Consider the following 19,601-nt stretch of genomic DNA (forward strand, 5'->3'; position numbering starts at 1 on the left):
GTCAATTTGTTCTAAACTCCCAAGAAAACGCTAACAACGCTGTAAGCTTTGACAGCTAGTGAGTGTGTGAGCTCAAAGTGGGAGCCCCCCTCCCCCCCAGTCCCCCAGCCACCCCCCCCCCCCCTCCCACCCGCCCACGAGTCACTCCAGTTTCGAGCAGGAAGTGAACCGCTCAGTTCCCCGCGACAGCCTCTCATCAATACGGCTTTCATGGCGTCGGTACCAACGCACCCCCGGTACCTCATGGTACTCAGCATCTTTCTCTCGTTGCTCAAAGGTACGTGGCAGACACTGGTTGGTTGTGTTTAATGTGTGTATTTTATGCTGAATATCACTTGATGTTTGGTTGTATTTTTTAATAAGTTGATCTGTTTCTGTGAATGGAGTTTGGGCTATAGTGTGCTGGTCAACTTTTGGGGTGTTTGTGTCTTAATGTGACAGAGCTGAACTACTGAAATGTATTCAGCAGAGGATTTTGTTATTCTTGGATACTTTTTCTGGTTTTCTACTTTTTGAACCTTGAAATTAATAATGGATTAAGAGACACAAGGCTGCTTTGCTGTTGTGACTGAGAAGACCAGAATTATACCATTGGCATAATAAATATGTGCCATGATGAAGCAAATATAGACTTTGAAAGCTTATACTTATTAGCAGGGTTTCATCTTGCCTTTAAGAAAAAATCACTTCAAGGTGCTCGAGCTCAGTTACAAGAAGTACACTTTAAGTGGTATTAGTTTGAAGTAACATAGTCATCCATCAGCTGGTAGTGATTGAATTGCTCTGAGAAAGTATCTGCTTAGAGTCGACTGCCGCTGTAAGAGACCATTAAGATGTTGGACTGCTCCTGGCTAATTTCTACAGATCAAGACATCTCTTCCCGGATTGTTTCGGGGAACCTAACCCGCCTGTTAAGTAATGTGTGAGTTCAACACTTGGCAGGGATACTGAGTAAGGCTGGGAATAGAGAGAGCGAGATGGTGTTTTTCTGGGTTGATGGATTTTCAGAATTTATTATTTTTTATGCACTCTTTACAACAGCTTACAGACGGCACATTTAAAGTTAGGGGAGGATATTTATCTTAGATGAATTTTTGTCTTATTTGTGACTCTTTACATCTCGAATATCAATGAATAATATGCTCTGACAAAAACCAAACGGTCCTGTATCCGGCTGATGCAGCCCTGTCATAAGTCGGCCCAATCATTTCATTCGGTCCAAATGAGATGATTAAATGCATCAGTCTGTCTATCTACCTACCTACCCGCCTGTCTACCTACCTGCTCGTCTGTCTGCCTACCTACCCATTTGTCAGTCTACCTGCCGGGCTACCTGTCGACGGCCCTATCGCTATAGCTAGCGAGCTACTCCCATGTGTTGTCTTGGGAGTGATACCTGAAGGGAGATGTGGGATTGTTTCAATTGGATCATTTTCAAAATCTGGCTCTGGCTGCGTTCTCCCCGTTTCCTACCCTAGCGTCAATAGTCCATCATTAAGTGTAAACCTTGGCCATATTTCACGGCTTGTGTATAACAGAACAATATTAAGTTACAGTTGATATTGGGGATTCATATTTAAATTATTATCATAGGGAGTTTGAATGAAGTCGAAAGGTTCTGGATTTGGGAACCACAGCGTCTGCCAGTATCTACCTAGGGGCGAGACGCCCTAACTCGTATGAAGGAGATGCTTCTAAACACCGGTTGCTTGTGGCCGCAGTGTCCGCCGGGCAGAGAGGGGAGCCCCTTCTGGTAGGCCTGCAGGAGGGCATGGTGCTGGACTGCCGGTGTCCCTGGAACGGCAGCTTCAGCATGGTGACCTGGACCAAGAGCCCCGACAGGAACAACCCCATCGCCATCTTCCACCCGGTCCACGGCATGACCTTCTCCTGGCGCTACAGCCAGCGGGTGGAGTTCCCCAGGTGACTGCTCATCGCTTCTCCTTCCTCCTCATGGTGGATTAAAGCGTCTGGTTGAATGGAGCATGATCCTTGGACATCAACCAAGCATCTTCAGTGATACTACGGATGTTCATGAACGGGGAAATATCAAGTCGTCGGCACAGATTTGATTTGATAAATCTTTATTGACCCCGAGGGTCAATTTTTTCTGCAACAGACACACACACACACACAATGTCCCACAACAAACAAATAATCATGACACAGAAAATACAAAATACAGAACATAAAAACATATAAGCATTTAGGAGACGAATTATAATAATTTACTTAAATGACAAAGCTGCTACCCTAGTTTGTTTAGCAAGCCAACAGCTGAGGGAACAAATGATTTGAGATATCGGTTTGATCTGGCCCTCTCAGAGTATGTATATCTTCTCCCTATTGGCAGGAGTCGAAACTCTGCATGGAGAGCATGTAGAGCAGGGGTCTCAAACTCAATTTACCTGGGGGCCACTGGAGGTAGAGTCTGGGTCAGGCTGGGCCGCAACAAGTATTCCATAGAAAAAAGGAGCACAACTGACCCAATCTAAGTTAATGATCGGGCTATATTTAGATCACGTTGGATATGTAATCGCTGACAACAGGGTCGTTGGTGGAACGATTCATAGTCGTTGGGACTGTCCCGGCAAAACCGGGACATCTGGTCACCCTACCACAAGTGATAAAAAAGCGTGGCAAGCGACTCAGCAGAAATGTGCGTTCGACAACATCCTGCGGGCCGCCCTAGTAGAGGGCCACAAAATATCATCCCGCGGGCCTCAATTGGCCCCCGGGCCACGAGTTTGAGACACGTGGCCCTGATGTAGAGGGTTGGACAGTATGGCCTTTGCCTTCCGAGCGGCTCTGACTTGGTAATTATTACCAAGGTTTTTCAGGTCAAGGCAAATGGTCTTTTGGCAGAGAAGGACAATTTATCCAAGCCTTTTTTTGTTGCTAAGGCCCAGGTTACCGAACCAACAGATCATTCCAATAAAACATTTTTAAAATCGATCTGTCAACATTGAAACTCCTCAAGAAAAACAGTCTCTGATTGGCCTTCTTGCAGATGGAGTCTGTATTTTCATCGAAAGTCCGTTTGTCGTCCAGGATGGTTCCGAGGTATTTATATGCGTTGACTGTCTCCACTGCTTCGCCACTGATTAAAATGGGTGCTGTGGCAGGAACATTCCGGCGGAAGTCGACTTTCATTTCTTTTGTCTTTGATACATTCAGTCGTAGATATGAACTATCACACCACTGGATGAAATTGTCAGAGACAGGCCCATTGTCCACCTCTTGGTCCTGCAGGAGACAGACTATAACTGAATCAGCTTAACTTAACAGATAACGGGATCTAAGGAGTCACCTACTGGGAGTCCCACTCTAAACTATTTGGATGCGATGCGAAGAAACAAAAAAGGTTAAGCCATAAATTCTAAATTCTGACCTAATTCTGATACAGCCGCCTTTCAGAGGAAGTGCTCAGGGAGACTTGATACGAAGGCTTCCTCGTGATATGATACACGGCGAAGAGGTTGATGTTCCCTGTGTGCCGTGTGTCCGTCCCTCCGTGACGCCAGGGCGGAGACGATGGACGGCAGCATCGTTCTGAGGAACATCACGCACCAGGACCTGGGGGTGTACCACTGCACCATCACCACCTTCCCCCTGGGCTCCTGGTCCCGCGACGTGACGGTGGAGGACCAAGGTAGACCGGGGTGGGGTGAGGTCGGGGTTCAGAGAACGGCAGGGCTGGCTATTTGATGGCCTAGGGGCTAGGGGGTAGGGGGTTTCACCTTACAATTACATTTAGGGATTTTAGCAGATGCTTTTTGTCCAAAGCCACTTTATTAATCCCCTGGGGATCAATAAAGTCTCTCTCTCTCTCTCTCTCTCTCTCTCTCTCTCTCTCTCTCTCTCTCTCTCTCTCTCTCTCTCTCTCTCTCTCTCTCTCTCTCTAACCATTTATTCACACATCCACAGTCACACACCATACAAGGCGACAACCAGCTCGTTGGGAGTGTCAAACTCCTGACATTCCTGTGATTGAACTAGCCTGCCCTTTGATTGAACTAGAAACCTTCTGCTTACAATAAGAACCAACCCCCCCCCACTGTAGAAACAGCGGTAATCTGTACAGCTCGTGGAAGAGGCAAGCTAGTGAAGTGTTTGTGTGGCTTTGCAACAGACCAAGACAAGTCCGGATGCGGTACTGTTGTTGGTTGAGTAAAATAAATGCAAAAAATCAACAGACACATCGTAATCTGTTGTGGCTTCCTACTGATAACTGATAGCAGGCGCTTGTGGAAGTGTTGTATGAAAGCCGTATCACTCTTGAGGTTGTGCTTTTATACTCCATTTCAGTATGGCTGTGATGACTTTTGAACTCAGCCTCTGGCCTCGAACTGACAACCCAATCACAGCCTGGCTTATATTCAGTTGCTTTTATTCTCGTGTGATGTTACTCAAATAGTAATTAATGGATTGAATTTATATTGCGCTTTTTCTAGACACTCAAAGACGCTTTACAGTGAAGGGGGGACCTCACTAACCACCAGTAGTTGCTTTAAAAACTAAATAATAATAATGTCATGGTCAATGAAACCCGTGAATTGAATTGAAGAATCCTACGGTCATGAGTTGGTTTTGGCTTTAGTCACAATGGCACTTCATTTATTACTGTTCTGAGTTGATACACATAAATACACATCTCTCCAGGAGTGTCAAGGTGCCCTGGTCACAGTGCATAACATTAAACTGTCTTACCTCCAACCCCCACTCCCCTCCCCCCCTCCTCCTCCCCCTCACTCCCCTCCTCCTCCTCCCCCTCACTCCCCTCCCCCCCTCCTCCACCCCCTCACTCCCCTCCTCCTCCCCCTCACTCCCCTCCTCCACCCCCTCACTCCCCTCCTCCTCCTCCTCCTCCTCCTCCCCCTCACTCCCCTCCTCCTCCTCCCCCTCACTCCCCTCCTCCTCCTCCCCCTCACTCCCCTCCTCCTTCTCTTCCTCTTCCTCCTCCACCCCCTCACTCCCCTCCTCCTCTTCCTCCTCCTCCCCCTCACTCCTCCTCCTCCACCCCCTCACTCCCCCCCTCTTCCTCCTCCTCCCCCCCCCCCGTTCAGACGAGCCCCCCGAGGAGGAGGAACGGTTCGCCGACCCTCCTGGCCCTGCCTTCCCCCCGGCGGCCGTACAGGTGACGTCGAGGAGCGGCGACGGCGTCAGCCTCCCCTGTTCCCACGGCAACGGCGGCCACGACAACGGAACGGCGGCGGTCTTGCAGGTCATTGTGGAGCGCTACGTCGATGCGGGCCTGGACATCCTGTGGAGCTCAGTGGCATCGGGGGGGGCTTCTGGGGAGGAGGGGGAGGAGGGGGAGGGGGGGGAGGAGGAGGGGGAGGAGGGGGAGGGGGGGGCCAGGGTCAGGGTGAACTGCACGGAGGACCTTTCCGCCTGCAGCCTGAGGATGGAGGGCGTGACCCCGGAGGATGGAGGGCTCTACCGCTGCCGCTTCGTCACAGCCACCGGGAAGACCACCGCCAACGTGACGCTCACCGTGACCGACGCAGGTGTGTACCGCACACACACTCTCTCTCTCTCTCTCTCTCTCTCTCTCTCTCTCTCTCTCTCTCTCTCTCTCTCTCTCTCTCTCTCTCCCTCTCTCTCTCCTGCTCTCTCTCTCTCTCTCGGAAGCATCTCCCACTCTGTTACAAGTTTCACGTAGGCATACCGTGACCGACGCAGGTGTGTGTACCACACACTCTCTCTCTCTCTCACACCTGTTGGTGGGCTGCATTTACCCGGAAACATCAAACCACTCTGTTAAAGTTTCCCGTACAGAAACTCCTCTCGTTAGAGGTAGAGTCACGTAAAGGTTGTTTATCCAGCCCTCGAGTACAAGGGCGGGATAACTGCCCCCTGAGGCCCCGCCCCCTGAGGCCCCGCCCCTTGAGGCCCCGCCCCCGAGGCCCCGCCCCCCGAGGCCCCGCCCCCGCTGCTGCACAGACCGCTGCGGTGTGTTTATTTCATTCAAAGTGATGTCGAGTGTCGAGTGTCCGCAGAAGTCGCAAGCCCTCTTCCTGTGTGAAATAGATCAGATGAACGGTTCTAGAGATATGCCGAGGACTCACACGCACATACACACTCTGACCCCCTACCTCTGCCTATAGAAGTATTAATGTAGCATAATTCAAATGACAGTGCAATTTGCAATTCAATAAGTCGAACATTATGCTATTGACAATTCATTATGCAATTTAACAATGTGATTTGAAAATACATTATTCAAAGGGTATTTTAATATGCAAAGTGACAATGAAATCCTCAATTCAATTTGAAAAAGTTACAACAATAAAAATAATAAATAAAAAAGGCACTCAAAATTGGGACAAAATGTTGTTCTATTTTTATTGTTATAACTTTTTCAAATTGAAATGAGGATTTCATCGTCACTTTGCATATTAAAATACCCTTTTAATAACGTATTTTCAAATTACATTAATAAATTGCATAATTAATGACTTATTGAGTTGCAAATTGCCATTTGAGCTTTGCTACATATATGCTTCCATATCTGCCGCCCACACCTGTTGAATTGGTGTCAATAACCACTACTTCCTGTGTGAACTTGACAGCCTTGGGTTTTTGTGTGTGTGTGTGTGCGTGTGCGTGTGTGTGTGTGTGTGTGTGTGTGTGTGTGTGTGTGTGTGTGTGTGTGTGTGTGTGTGTGTGTGTGTGCGCGACTGATGGTGCCTTTTTGCACCAACCTTTGTGCATGTTGGTGATATTGTGGGTTTTTACAGACAGAAACACCTTTGTTTCTGCGTGTAACAAGTGCTGCAGATATGTTTCATATTTTTAAGATCCAAACACAAAGATGATCACACAATCTCCAGCAATTATTACAGTGAATAAGTACGACGCCGAGATATTTGTGAAGTTGTGTTTGTCTTTGTCTTTACCCTGATTCAGACAAATTGTTTAATTCCAAATTAATCATTGGGCGTTCAAAAGGGGAGATGGCTAGTTTAGCATTAACTTTAAGCTAGCCGCTTCCATTGACTTGCAGAGAAAGTAGCTCCTGTTAATGTGAGGGGAAAACACTCAATGGAAGATGCTAACAGTGAGCAAACTCCCCTTCTGGATGCACAATTATTTTTGCTTCCCATCTTCTGTCTATTTGCCCTCCTGATATCGCGGTGTTGTTTTGTGTCCAGGTGAATTCAGGATGTCTGATTATGTGAAGTATCTTTACATCGGAGGGGGTGCTGCTGGCTTCCTGCTCCTTCTCTCCGTGTTCCTGGTACTACTGACCATATACTGGTACGCAACCTCACTTTAACTTGAGTCAACTCTGATTTGAATTGAGCTACAGGTATAAGCTATTGGCTATTGTCAGCTTACTTGAAAGGGGCAGCATGACAGAGTAGTAGCTAGGGAATTTGACTCACAACAGGAATAGCACTGGGTTTGAATATACCTGCTCCATAACAAACTATATCTGAATTAATTGTAAAACTTCTCCTGAATAAATGTACAGTATAGTCAATAAAACATAAGCATCCAGACCAGAGAATCGACCCCGGACTGATGCTCTTCCTCTCTGCTGTGAATCACAACCGATGCTGGGGATACTTGTTTGCTGTGAGCTTTAAGGCTGGAGTTCCCATCCCGTGTGTGTGTGTGTGTGTGTGTGTGTGTGTGTGTGTGTGTGTGTGTGTGTGTGTGTGTGTGTGTGTGTGTGTGTGTGTGTGTGTGTGTGTGTGTGTGTGTGTAATCATGGTACCGTTGGGATTGGGACACTCGGAGGATGGCGTCTGTTAGCAGCCGTGATGATTGTACAGATGTAAGCTTTTCCCCCTGTAGCTGTAGGAGATGGATATCTGGATTGGGGAGTTTCCATTCATTTTGTATTCTTTGGCCCCGTTTATTCTTACAAACGTTCTTATGCTTAACATATCCACATGCTTATGCATTGATAAATGTCACCAGAGTTGTCGCTCCTTCTTGTTCAGGAAGAAAAAGAGACGAGAGGAAAGCAGATTGAAAGGTCGATCACGGGTACACAACGTTTTATTATTTACCAACATAACATCTTAACATCACTCCGCATTTCTTATCACTTTCTCATTGATTATTTTTTGGGCATTTTTCTGCCTCTAAAGAAGTACGACTGGCAACCGGCCAATCCTGTGCCTTCGAACACCTTTCTAACGCTCCCGCTGTCCAACCAGCAGGGGGGCCTGTTGGAAACGAACAACTACGTCAGCCGCCAAAGGAAGGAGGAGCCAGTGTATGGAAACGTGCCCTCGGCATCGCGACTCGCACTCGCACGAAGCCACAAAGCTGCTCGTTAACTGAACGTGCGTGCGCGTGTGTGCGTGCGCGCGTGCGTGCGTGTGTGTGTGTGTGATTATTGGATGTATAAAGCATTAAATTGTCCTTGTGAGCAAAAACGGAGGGGATTACATTGCTTAATGCTGTTTATTATTTTTCTACTGTGAGTTAACGTAACTATTGCTTTGTGATTTATTCTACTTTAAGACCACATAGTACTATGTATGTCATTATTGAGTAGTTTCTCATAAATCATACGTTTTCCATTTCATTTTATTTATTTCTGATTCATGTTTTTTACGACATGAACAACCCTAGACAGCATAACTATTCCTCTATGATTCATTGTTTAATTTTATTTCGTTATTCTGTTACGACCACATAGCAGAACTATTCCTCTCCATCCATGGTAATCCTACGATACCGAACGAGGCGTGTTGACTTATCGTTCAAACAGAGGAGCTACTGTTTGTCACCTGTGGTTTGTTTCTCTGGATGGGAGCTGGTTGTTACTCCTGCTGCTCCAGCCATGAATCAAATGTCACCCGGCAGCATGAAGATCATCAAGAGTTATTAGATAAACCTAACATTTTTTCGCATACAAGAAAAAGGCTAATTATCACAAAATAGACATTCAGAAGAATTCCCTGACCCAATGTAATTTGATTGTATTGCCTAGTTATTCGTAAAGGTTTAAACATTATTTATATGCATGTGGTTCGCAATAAAAGGCACACACACCAGTCTTCATATTACTATGGGAAGTCTGATTGGCAGACTATGGCTGAAATGTTTGAGACTATGGATTTGACTGTCTTTACCTTCGCTTGTTTTTCCACCAATCGCATCGATGGAGGCGAGAATCCGGACGTGGTGATTGGTGAACACAAGCTAAGGCAGCATTAGCTTACTGTTAGAAAAGGTTTCTGGAAGGGTTTCCCCATAAACATAGTGTAGACTGGGTAATCTGTATAATCTAATTAAAATCCTCCTTAAATCGCACAAATGAGTGATCTTTGTGACACCGCATCGAAACAAGAAGTAACTCGCCCCTACTGTTTCTGGTTTTCGGTCTGGTTTCTCTGCACTGCCCCCCCCCCCTCTATAAAATAGGACTTCCTGATCAGGGATTACCTAGAATTGAAGGGGTGAAGAATCATCAGGCAGCTGATATGACGGCCAAGAAGACGGACATGCCATTGGGGGAGAATGCATCATAGTTATTTATATAATATGTTACAAAATGTTGTCGCTGTTCATTTAATGTTCCATCAATGGTGTTGACTCCTTCGATTAATGTTTTGTTTGGCTTGGTTGCATGTGCAATGAGGCACAGCTAAGACTGAAAATAAATAGCCTACATTCGATTTGACTACTGTCTACTTGTTTACCAAGCTCGAATGATACTATTTTATTTGAGCAAGGTAGATGGGTAGGCCTACACATTCAGCCCTATATCATCTCACGTAGACTGCACATAGCCTACAGGGAAGAAGGAAATGAAATGGTATAACGGTAGCAGGCATCTGTGAACAATTCTGGTTATTAAATGTTACATAAAATCGAAATAGAAAGGCCTAGCAGCTACAGCTCTGACAACCCAATGTAAAATAAATAAGAAGTTTTCATTTGAGTGGTTTCATTTTCTTCAGGTGGTTAATCACCTTCTCGGCTCGAGCTCCTCATTAGGCCAATTAGTGCTAAATTAAGTTCCTCTGCGTCACCGTACACCTTTATTAAGGCGCGAGTGTTTGGGTCTTCTAGATTGCGTTTAATTTAGGTTAGCAGTTTCTGCGATCAGGATTCTACTTTTTACAGGTTTAAATTGAACGTCGCTGCGTACCTCGATCCAAACGACTTCAGAGAAATAAGACCATCAACACTGGAACTCAGACGAGGATCACCGCAGTGAGTAACACTCGTTTTTCATCCGTCTTAAACGGGTTGTTTATTGGATTAATTTGAGTCGAATTGGTTGTGTGCACCGCAGACAGTGGCTTAACCACTCCTTTAGTCCTCCACACAGACTCAATCTATTCCTAGACGAGCAACTTTTTAATGTTTTTTTTTTTTAATGCTGTTGCGATCACCATTATTGTTTTGGAGTGCAGTGACGTGTCGACGAGCTGACTTGAATCTGGGGGGGGCCCCCTTTGGGCCCCCCCAGATCGACGACGACGGCTTGATGGTGAACACTTTGGCAACGAAAAGAAAACGGTGGGGAAAGTGGTGCAGCTTTGGGTAAGAAGGAACCTTGAAAAATTTGGCAGGGACCAAGCTATCAACGGGTTTCTAAACATTCCAAGAGGCATTTATTTTTCACTAAATCTATTTATGCGATTTGAACGTGCTCGTCTAGGTGGACGGAAGCCCAGGCTGCGTTCTCCTACGGATGCTGAAGGCTATGATGCTAAAAACGCCCATGTTGTCATTTGTAACTAGATAAGTCATTAACTGGGTGTTTTGTTTCTTGTAACTAGTGCATTTACTGGCACTGCAGTAGTCAGGCTACTGGACTTAATAATAGGCTTTTAGTAAATTGTAACTCCACTTTGGTTCAGCCACAACACTAGTTGGAAGTAATGGCTGATGCTAAAGGAGACTGATCTGGTGAAGGCCGCTTGGGTTAAAGACCATGATGTGGACCTTAGTAATCTGCCGATCTTAAAATCTAAAGAGCCTTGATTTTAATTAATTCAAACTGCCTATAGCTTTGTGGGCAAACTGTTAGTTTGACTTTAGCGACACGTCTAGAACAATACTTTCTGCAAACAGTATGGACTGGTGCTTAAGAACTCAGGATGCTTTCACTGGGACATAATTATTTGAATGGCCCATTACAGTTCATATTAATACTGAAGCTCCTCCCCTTCCTGTAGAGGTTCAACCCTGTGGCTTTGAGGGTGAGGCCACATGCAGAGCGGCCCAGACTGGCCGGGTTGTCCTGCCGTGAGGGACTGGGTCGTTAGCGCATTAACCCCGTTCAGTGGGCTATATTGCATTGACGCGGTAAGCATGGGCGGCGTGTGGCTCTGGAGGTAAAGCGGGGTGGCAGGTGAACAGAAGGTCGCTAGTTCGATCACCAGCTCCTCCTAGCTGAGTGACGAGGTGTCCCTAAGCCTCACCCGGACTGCTGCTGACCAGCTGGCTGTCGCCCTGCGTGGCATGAATGGGTGAATGTAGGGCAGTATTGTGCTTTGCGTGGCCACTGGTTGGAAAAGCGCTCTATAAATGCAGACCATTTACCAATTGTAAGCATTTCTATAATGGCTGTCATTCTGGGTTTTAAATATTTTATTGTCTGTTTTCATTGTATTGCCATATCAATTTTATTTTGCATTTAGAATTAGGGTTTACAAGTGCGTTAAGCACTTTCGGGTTATCAAACTGTCTTCTAAATCCTCTAGCACAACTGACTCATGTGTATCAATCCACCACAGGACAGCAACGCTTTACCGCACCAGTCTACCAGACCTTTGGCTTCAATATTTGTTTGCTTTCTGTACATCTGTCTTCATAATTCAAGGTTTTTTTTTAACAAATGTTTTGTATTTTGTGTCGAGTCTTTGCTTGTACTCCTGGGAATTGTCCTTGAAGTTTGTTAATGGAAGTTAGGATGTAAAATATTTTTATACCAGGTGCAAACCATTTTAAAGGGGACATATTATACCAGGTTTGAGTGATTACCCTTACAAGCCGTTTTGAAAATCTGCCCCATATGACATCACTAGTGGGCGTGTCCACCTAGATCTGTTCTGGATAGATGAGCAACGTTTGTCAGTCCACTGGGTAGACTGATCTATCCAGCAGAGATCTAGGTGGACACGCCCACTAGTGATGTCATATGGGGCAGATTTTCGAAACGGCTTGTAGGGCTAATCACACTCGCACCTGGTGGTATATGATGTCTCCTTTAATACATTTCAATTTGTACAGTGTCTTCACAAGCAAGTCCTCAACACATTTCAAGCTTATTTGAATGGGGCAAGTTGTGACCTAGCCTTTTGTGAAGATCTTTACAAAGTGAGCCTATGTGTAAATGTACATTCCATGGCTATTCTAGAACTTGAACAGCTGGCAGTTTCACAACCTCAAAGAGGTTTATTTGTGCCATAGCGACACCTGCTATTGCTTTAAATGCTCTGAACCTTAAAGTCTGTAGGAGGCTATTTGGACAAGACAAAGGCATCTCTTCATGTATTAGTTTCGGTATGCATGTGTGTAGGCACTGCTATTAATCTATTAAAAAGAATTAATATAAATCACAATGGAACATTAATTTTAATACTCCCAAAAAACATTACATATGTACATTTAGTGAGTGAACATTTTAACCCCACACTCAAGTTCAAAGTGCTGATAACGATTACGACATTAACACAAGTGTCGACATGACACTCATACAAACAATTATAACGATGGAAATGAAAGGGTGATCTTAAATGCGTACCTACAGTAGGAGTTTTTCATGTGGTTTTACTTAAAAATAAAAACGAACAAATAAAACAACTGACCATGAATTCCTTCAGTTTTTTCAGTAGTATCTCACTAGAGCTAGAATACATTTTTGTTTTTAATCTTCCATCTTTTTTCAAATGGTGCAGAAACATGACCTTGCTAAAATAGGTTGATTGACATTAGATTATTAGTAGCCTTTCATAGAAGGGCTCTGCCGCTTGATGGAAAAGCAATGTCCTGTTGACGTCATGGGTCAAAGGAAAACAACTTTCAGATGCAACGTTTCACTAGTTCTAAATACATGTCAAGTTCTACCAGAATTGTATTTCCATCACTTGGCAAAACATTTAACCCGGAAAAATAAATTTATAGAATAAATTAAGCGTCAAGTGCGCCAGTCTGGGTTGGCGTTCCTCCCCTCAAGATGATTGTCTTTTTTTTTTTTCGTCTGACTCAAAAGCATTTCTGTGATTAAAAAATCACTTGTTCACATTTTCACATTATTTTTTTACAAGGCAGCATTTCAAAAACCTTGAAGTATTTGAAAACGATAACCGCAGGTTAAACCTTCATTATGCAACCTTCTTTAAAAGAAAACCATTCCACCAGCCACTCAAAATCAATTTGGTCTGTGGAGAAGAGGAAAATGGTAAAAGTTATGGCTACAGTGAAAAAGTAACGGCGCAGGTTTAAGCAACCAACTATATCCTTTTAAATAATTCTAATGACTTAACAGTTCCACACACGGAATTGCACACCTGAATCACACCAAACAAAACGACTTCAAAATGGAAATATGAAGTACAAAGAAGATGACCTGTCCCATTCCCAATGGTAAACTGCAGGCCCAAAGTCGAGGGTTCGATCAGGGCTCACACTCTGCGGTCTACGGCAAAAGGCACTTCTTACTCTGGATGGAACGAGGGCCGTTGAAGCATGAGAGGCCCCTGGCATTCACTTGATGAGAATCGGATTCAACCATTAAAACAAATAATTGATGTTTTCGTGAGTTTAGGCTGTTAATACACGTGACATTTGTACTCTGATGTTTGACAGCATCGGGAAAACGAGATCAAATTGAATTCAGTTCGTTAAAAACCATAAGAGATTAGCCATGGGAATGACCAAGTTACCTCCCGTCTCTGCCGGTTCGTAAGACAATAACTATGTAGGCGTTATTTACCTGATTTGGAATACGAGGCGAATAAAATACATAAATTAGCATTCAGCTTATTCTCTTACACTCCCGGTGTTTAGCAGCAGAGCGGCAATGCGTTCGTCGCATCTGACCGACGCGCTCGCTGGTTCGGCGGCGCGTCGGCGCCTCATGGTGTCCAAATGCTAAATGTTTTTTTGAAGTGTGTTTCCAAAGTGTGGTCGAGGGTTGTGGAGGTCTGGATCACATCCATCACCCACACCTTCTCAACTGAATCCTTAAACTGTGCTTTATATTCACGCAAGTAAAACTCATAATTATAAATGATGGGGCTCCACTGTTTTGGCGGGAATCCAGTGCAGTGCGTTCGTGACTCATTCAAGAACAATAATCAGTTCCCCTGCACATTTCATCTTCCCGTACATTTTTTAGAATCAAAGATTGACTTTGGGGAAATGGTAGGCCTATAGTGACGATGTTCATGAGCAGAATGAATAACGTAAATAGTCACAGAATGACTAGATGACTTGGGTTTTTGGTGCAACATCTTACGCTACCGCGGTTTTCAAACACACACATAGTCTGTCTTTTCTGTCGTGTGTAGGCTACTGCTCAACCGTACGTTTGACACTATTTTTTCTTTGACATGAAATGGTATATTACACATGTCACTATACATATTTCTACATTCTCTCTAAAGTGATAGAGCAAAAGTGTCCTGGTTTGGTCATGGCATTGCATGTCATTGTCGCAGGCCGGCGCTGCAACTGGATTCGTAGCCACTAGAGGGCGACAGCGCCTCTTCTTGGCGTGTGCTGTCGAGCTCTTCAGAGAGGAAGCTGGGGAACGTCTGTGCTCTGGGGATGAGGGTCATTGTCATGCTGGTTCCTGGCGAGAGACGGATAAAAGAACAAAAGCAATAGTTATGGTCCTTAGAAAGCAGTTTGTATTGCGCTGAAGTCTGTGATGTCTGTGTGTTTAAATAACTTAAAAAATGTGTAAATGCTCAGAATAAATCCACTTTGTTCCAATCCGTTGGTTAATGAGCCCTTATTTAAATCATTGTATTTCAGCTGTCGCTGAACTACACAGCGAAATGCTCGTATACAACTGAGACGTCCAACGCTAATGTAAAGCACAGCTGTTCTCAATTAAAAATAGACGTTGAACCGCTTCAGGGCATCGCGTGAAGGCTCCTATCTGGCTGCTGCAGAACACCGACCGCACCTTATGTCCTGTAAAACCCGTTCTCCCATTGGGAAGTAATCCATTGCCTGCAATTACACCACCATTTCTCTCTCGCTCTCTTCCCTAATTCAAATGAATTGTTTAATTTGTTCTGCAGTTTGTATTAATCTTCGGGGCCCGAGAGAGAGCGCGGCGAATAAAGGCTCTCCTCTGCTCAACATGCCTCTTCATGTAACGGAGGTGTCTTCAGGGGGCTTCACCGCCCCAAAGCCAGGATCAGGGTGGTGGGGGTGGAGGGGTCGGTAGTGGGGGTGGTGGAGGGGGTGGTGGTGGTGGTGGTGAGCTGGTGGTGGTGGTGGTGGTGGGGGTGGTGGAGGTGGTAGTGAGGGTGGTGCTAGTGTGTTGCTGATCGCGCAAGAACCGCAGAGCGGAAGCGATCAATAATTCCGGGCCCGACGCTCCCTAATCAATGGGGAGGCGGGGTGGAACCGCCGGCCCGCGCTGGGGGGGGGGCGGCCTCCGTCAGCCCGCTGCCGTTCTGTCAACACAACGCTAATTGAACGACGGAACGAGAGAGAGCTCAGCCTCAGCTCCCTGGTCACGCACGGGGGCGTGTCTAACCGTCCTGACTCCGCCCCCAGCGGTGACGTTGGCCGATCGGTCTCCCTCTCAGTCAACGACAGGAAGGATGGGAGCGTGCAGCCTGTCGTACATTACAGTCCACTGCCTCATTATCAGGAGAGGCCCAGAGTGCTCACCATGAGACACACTGTGTGTGTGTGTGTGTGTGTGTGTGTGTGTGTGTGTGTGTGTGTGTGTGTGCCAGCAGACCTCCAGATGCGTTCAGTGAAACCCGGCAGCAGAGACACACAGGGTTCCCGTCGCTCCCACCTGCCTCCTCTTAAATAAGGGCCCTGAGTCCGTCTCTGGGACCCCCCACATGAAGAGAACCCCCTCCAGCTCTACTGCCCCCCGCTGCTGCCCCCCGCTGCTGCCCCACGCTGCTGCCCCCCGCTGCTGTCCTCACTGCACGCCGGAGAGCATGAGAAGGGGGACACTGAAACCCGGGCAGTGAGAGCCGAGGCCGTGCAGGTCAGAAAGAGGACCCCCCCCCCCCCCCCCCCCCCCCCCCCCCCTCAGGCTTTAATAGATTGCTTCAACGACCGCCGTGTGCATCCGGCCGTACCTGCTCCCATCTCTGCCAGGACAATTCCACCCCTCCTTCCCCCCGGTGCCAGATAGGAAAGAGGGGAAACAGGAGGAAAAACTGAGGGTGCCTGAGTACCTCCCTCGATCTTATCACCACCTCCAGCCCCACCACCACCCCCACCCCCACCACCGCCGCCGCCACCACCACCTCCACCGACACCACCAGCAGCATCACCTCCACCGCCACCACCACCACCACCCCCACCACCACCACCACCACCCCCACCACCTCCAGCCCCACCACCGCCTCCTCCACCGCCGCCGCCACCACCACCTCCACCGACACCACCAGCAGCATCACCTCCACCGCCACCACCACCACCCCCACCACCACCAGCACCACCATCTCCACCACCAGCAGCACCACAACCTCCACCACCATCACACCACCACCCCCCACCTCCACCACAACCCCCACCCCCACCCCCACCACCGCCTCCTCCACCGCCGCCGCCACCACCACCTCCACCGACACCACCAGCAGCATCACCTCCACCGCCACCACCACCCCCACCACCACCAGCACCACCATCTCCACCACCAGCAGCACCACAACCTCCACCACCATCACACCACCACCCCCCACCTCCACCACAACCCCCACCCCCACCAGCACCACCTCCACCACCAACCTCTCCCTCTCCCTCTCGTCCGACAGCCTGTCTCTGTGTAACACGAGAGTCCTGGTGAGAGCCAGGCTGCAGACGGCTTTGAGACCCGAACAGACATCTACACATACACACACCCCAACCCCCCAAGCGAAAGCACACACACACACACACACACACACACACAACCCGGACACAGATCAGACATGTACCCATGCATGGTTCCCCCCGCCAAGCGAAAAGTAACACACACGCACGCACATACACACGCACACACACAGAAGCGTAGCAGAGCGAGGGAGGGAGGGGGGCTGTGCGGTGGTCTCCCCTGGAGAAGCAGACAGTGGTTCGATGGTAGCGTCTCATTATCAGGGACGGTCCAGTCACCCTGTCTGGCCCACGGTGGCAGCTGCAGGACGAGAGCACATGCAAGCGCGCACACACACACACACACACACACACTCAGAGCCACACACACGCACGCACACACACACTCAGAGCCACACACACGCACGCACACAGACACACGTATGGGTAGGTACTTTTTGTTGTGCCCTCCATTCGATCTCGTGTGGAAACACATTCACACTCAGACATGTGTCTCCCAGCGGGAGTTTCCTGTGTGGTCGGGTACTCGCCGTCTCTGCTCGGCGCCTTCTCTGTTCACCGTTGAATCACACCACCGGTGTGTGCATGAGCGCACACACACACACACACACACACACACACACACACACACACACACACACACACACACACACACACACCTGAGTGTACACTAGAGAGCCAGGGTGAAGGCTGTTAACCCAAGAGGCCTCCGTGCAGCTCCTCGCTGTACAGGACGTTGTTATGTAAGCACTTCAACGCAGTCCAGGAAGAATTATACAATTCTGAAGAAGACCAAGTGCCAAGTGAAACGGCCGTATCTGGTATCTGAGGGGGGGGGGGGGGGCTCGACGCAGAGAGCCGTGCTCGAGACCGCCGCCAGCTCTCGTGGAGATTTATTTATATATATTTTTCATATCTATGATGGGGAGTTGGAGGAACATTTTTCTGTACGATCTCCAGAGCGTCCACAGCGCAGCCCTATCCTGCCGTAGCCTCGGAGAATACCCCGTGAGTGACTTGGCGTCGATAACGCAGTTTTATCATCCTTTTCAATCATCCTGTCCCTGATTTAAACGCACACGGACACGGACACAGGCGCATACACACACAGACATGCGCACACATACGCACAGACACACACACACACACACACACACACACACACACAGCATCAGCCCCCTGTTGATGGAAATAAGAGCAGTGCTCTGTCCTATTTGAATTGCTAATCACACAGCACTGTATCACCGAGTCGATAGAGAGACAGCTAGAGAGAGAGAGGGACTTAGAGAGAGAGATAGAGCGAGAGAGAGCAAGTTAGAGCGAGAGAGAGCAAGTTAGAGAGAGAGCGAGAGAGGGAGCGAGAGAGACTGAGAGAGGAAGAAGGAGAGACAGAGAGAGGGAGAAAGCGGGGGGGAAGAGAGCTAGGAGGTATTAGGCTGTTGAGTGAGGAGCATAAAATATCCTAAACTATTTGCTTTATGCCGCGCCGCCTGCAGCACAGAAATCAAACACTCTATGATTGGGATTTCCCCCTCGATCGACGATATTGATAGTTTATTACTGAGGACCGACCGGGGCCATCCCACCAAAGCCCCAAACCGCCCAAATCCACTCCTCGGCTCTGAGAAAACAGAGCCCTAGAGAGAGAGAGGCCCACGGACATCAGCCGACCTATGAGACGCCGGCACAACAAGACGAGCAGATCATCCGTCTACTACGTAAACGCAGCAATCCTTTGTTTTCAATATTCAGACTTAAGCGTTAATAATAATTAACGCTTTAATTATTATTAACGCTGAAGTCGGGGCGTCTATGTTTTCAATTCCATAGAGCGTTGTCCCATTTTTCAATGAATGACATTTTGGTGGGATATTATTCCGCCCAAAAAAAATAAATAAATGGAAGAGAAATAATTGATTTCCAGCGCTCTGCGCTGTCAACATTAAAATATGAAAACAAAGCAGCGGACCTCGACGGAGGACAGAAGTGCTTCTTAATTATTCCCTGGGTGTTTGAACGACCCATCCATGACTCAGCAACTTCACTGGATGCTGATTGGCTAAGCCATCATGTACAGAGACGGAGATGGGCCAAAAGAGTCGGCGCAGTCGCGGCGCTGCGATGCAGACGATAAGATAAATACTGTTTGCATTCGTCTGTTCATATCCACCATAAAAGCAATACCCTAATCCCTCGGTATGTTTATCATTGATCATACTTTGTATTTTCTGTTCACTTAAACCGACAAATTTAAACTGGTTACAACAAAACCTTTAAAATAAATTCATGAAACAATCGTTCACAAAGAAACATCAATAGATCCAAGCTCAGCTGCACATATCGGCGTACATAATGCGTCTTGGTTTGTTTGTGCATGTGCGTGTGTGAATATTAAGGCATCCACATCAGCACGCCACAAGAACTGTGTGTGGAGATGCCTTCTCCCCGTCCCTTCAATAGAAGGAGGGCCTGATAACTCCCCCGGGCGGGGCCAGAGCGGTGGAGCTTCTCCTCTCGATCGCGATGGAGATCACAGACAAGGCCCTGCAGTGTTTAGAAGCCGACTCTCCAAGCTTGAAGCTCTAAACTTGAAGATT

The 19,601-nt window shown here is 47.3% G+C and overlaps 1 protein-coding gene and 1 long non-coding RNA gene across 4 annotated transcripts; both read left to right on the top strand.

Annotated features, from left to right (window-relative positions):
- The first annotated feature begins 143 nt into the window (after positions 1 to 143).
- On the top strand, positions 144 to 9,910 carry cd226 (CD226 molecule). 3 transcript variants are annotated; one of them, XM_030348357.1, is made up of 7 exons: positions 144 to 277; positions 1,722 to 1,923; positions 3,525 to 3,652; positions 5,067 to 5,510; positions 7,158 to 7,263; positions 7,956 to 8,001; positions 8,106 to 9,910. In XM_030348357.1, the coding sequence occupies exons 1-7, from the start codon at positions 211 to 213 to the stop codon at positions 8,295 to 8,297; spliced, it is 1,185 nt and encodes a 394-aa protein (XP_030204217.1). In that variant the 5' UTR covers positions 144 to 210; the 3' UTR covers positions 8,298 to 9,910. The 3 variants fall into 3 exon arrangements, with proteins under 3 accessions (XP_030204217.1, XP_030204218.1, XP_030204219.1); XM_030348358.1 differs by having other exon boundaries at positions 8,175 to 9,910; XM_030348359.1 differs by having other exon boundaries at positions 8,178 to 9,910.
- Positions 9,911 to 10,376: 466 nt separating this feature from the next.
- LOC115536907 (uncharacterized) lies at positions 10,377 to 13,183 on the top strand. The gene is made up of 3 exons (XR_003974731.1): positions 10,377 to 10,518; positions 11,157 to 11,286; positions 11,718 to 13,183. It is a non-coding gene; the product is annotated as an uncharacterized LOC115536907 (long non-coding RNA).
- The last annotated feature ends 6,418 nt before the right edge of the window (positions 13,184 to 19,601 follow it).

The sequence above is a fragment of the Gadus morhua genome, chromosome 23 (assembly GCF_902167405.1).
Source record: "Gadus morhua chromosome 23, gadMor3.0, whole genome shotgun sequence".
Classification (NCBI taxonomy): Eukaryota; Metazoa; Chordata; class Actinopteri; order Gadiformes; family Gadidae; genus Gadus; species Gadus morhua.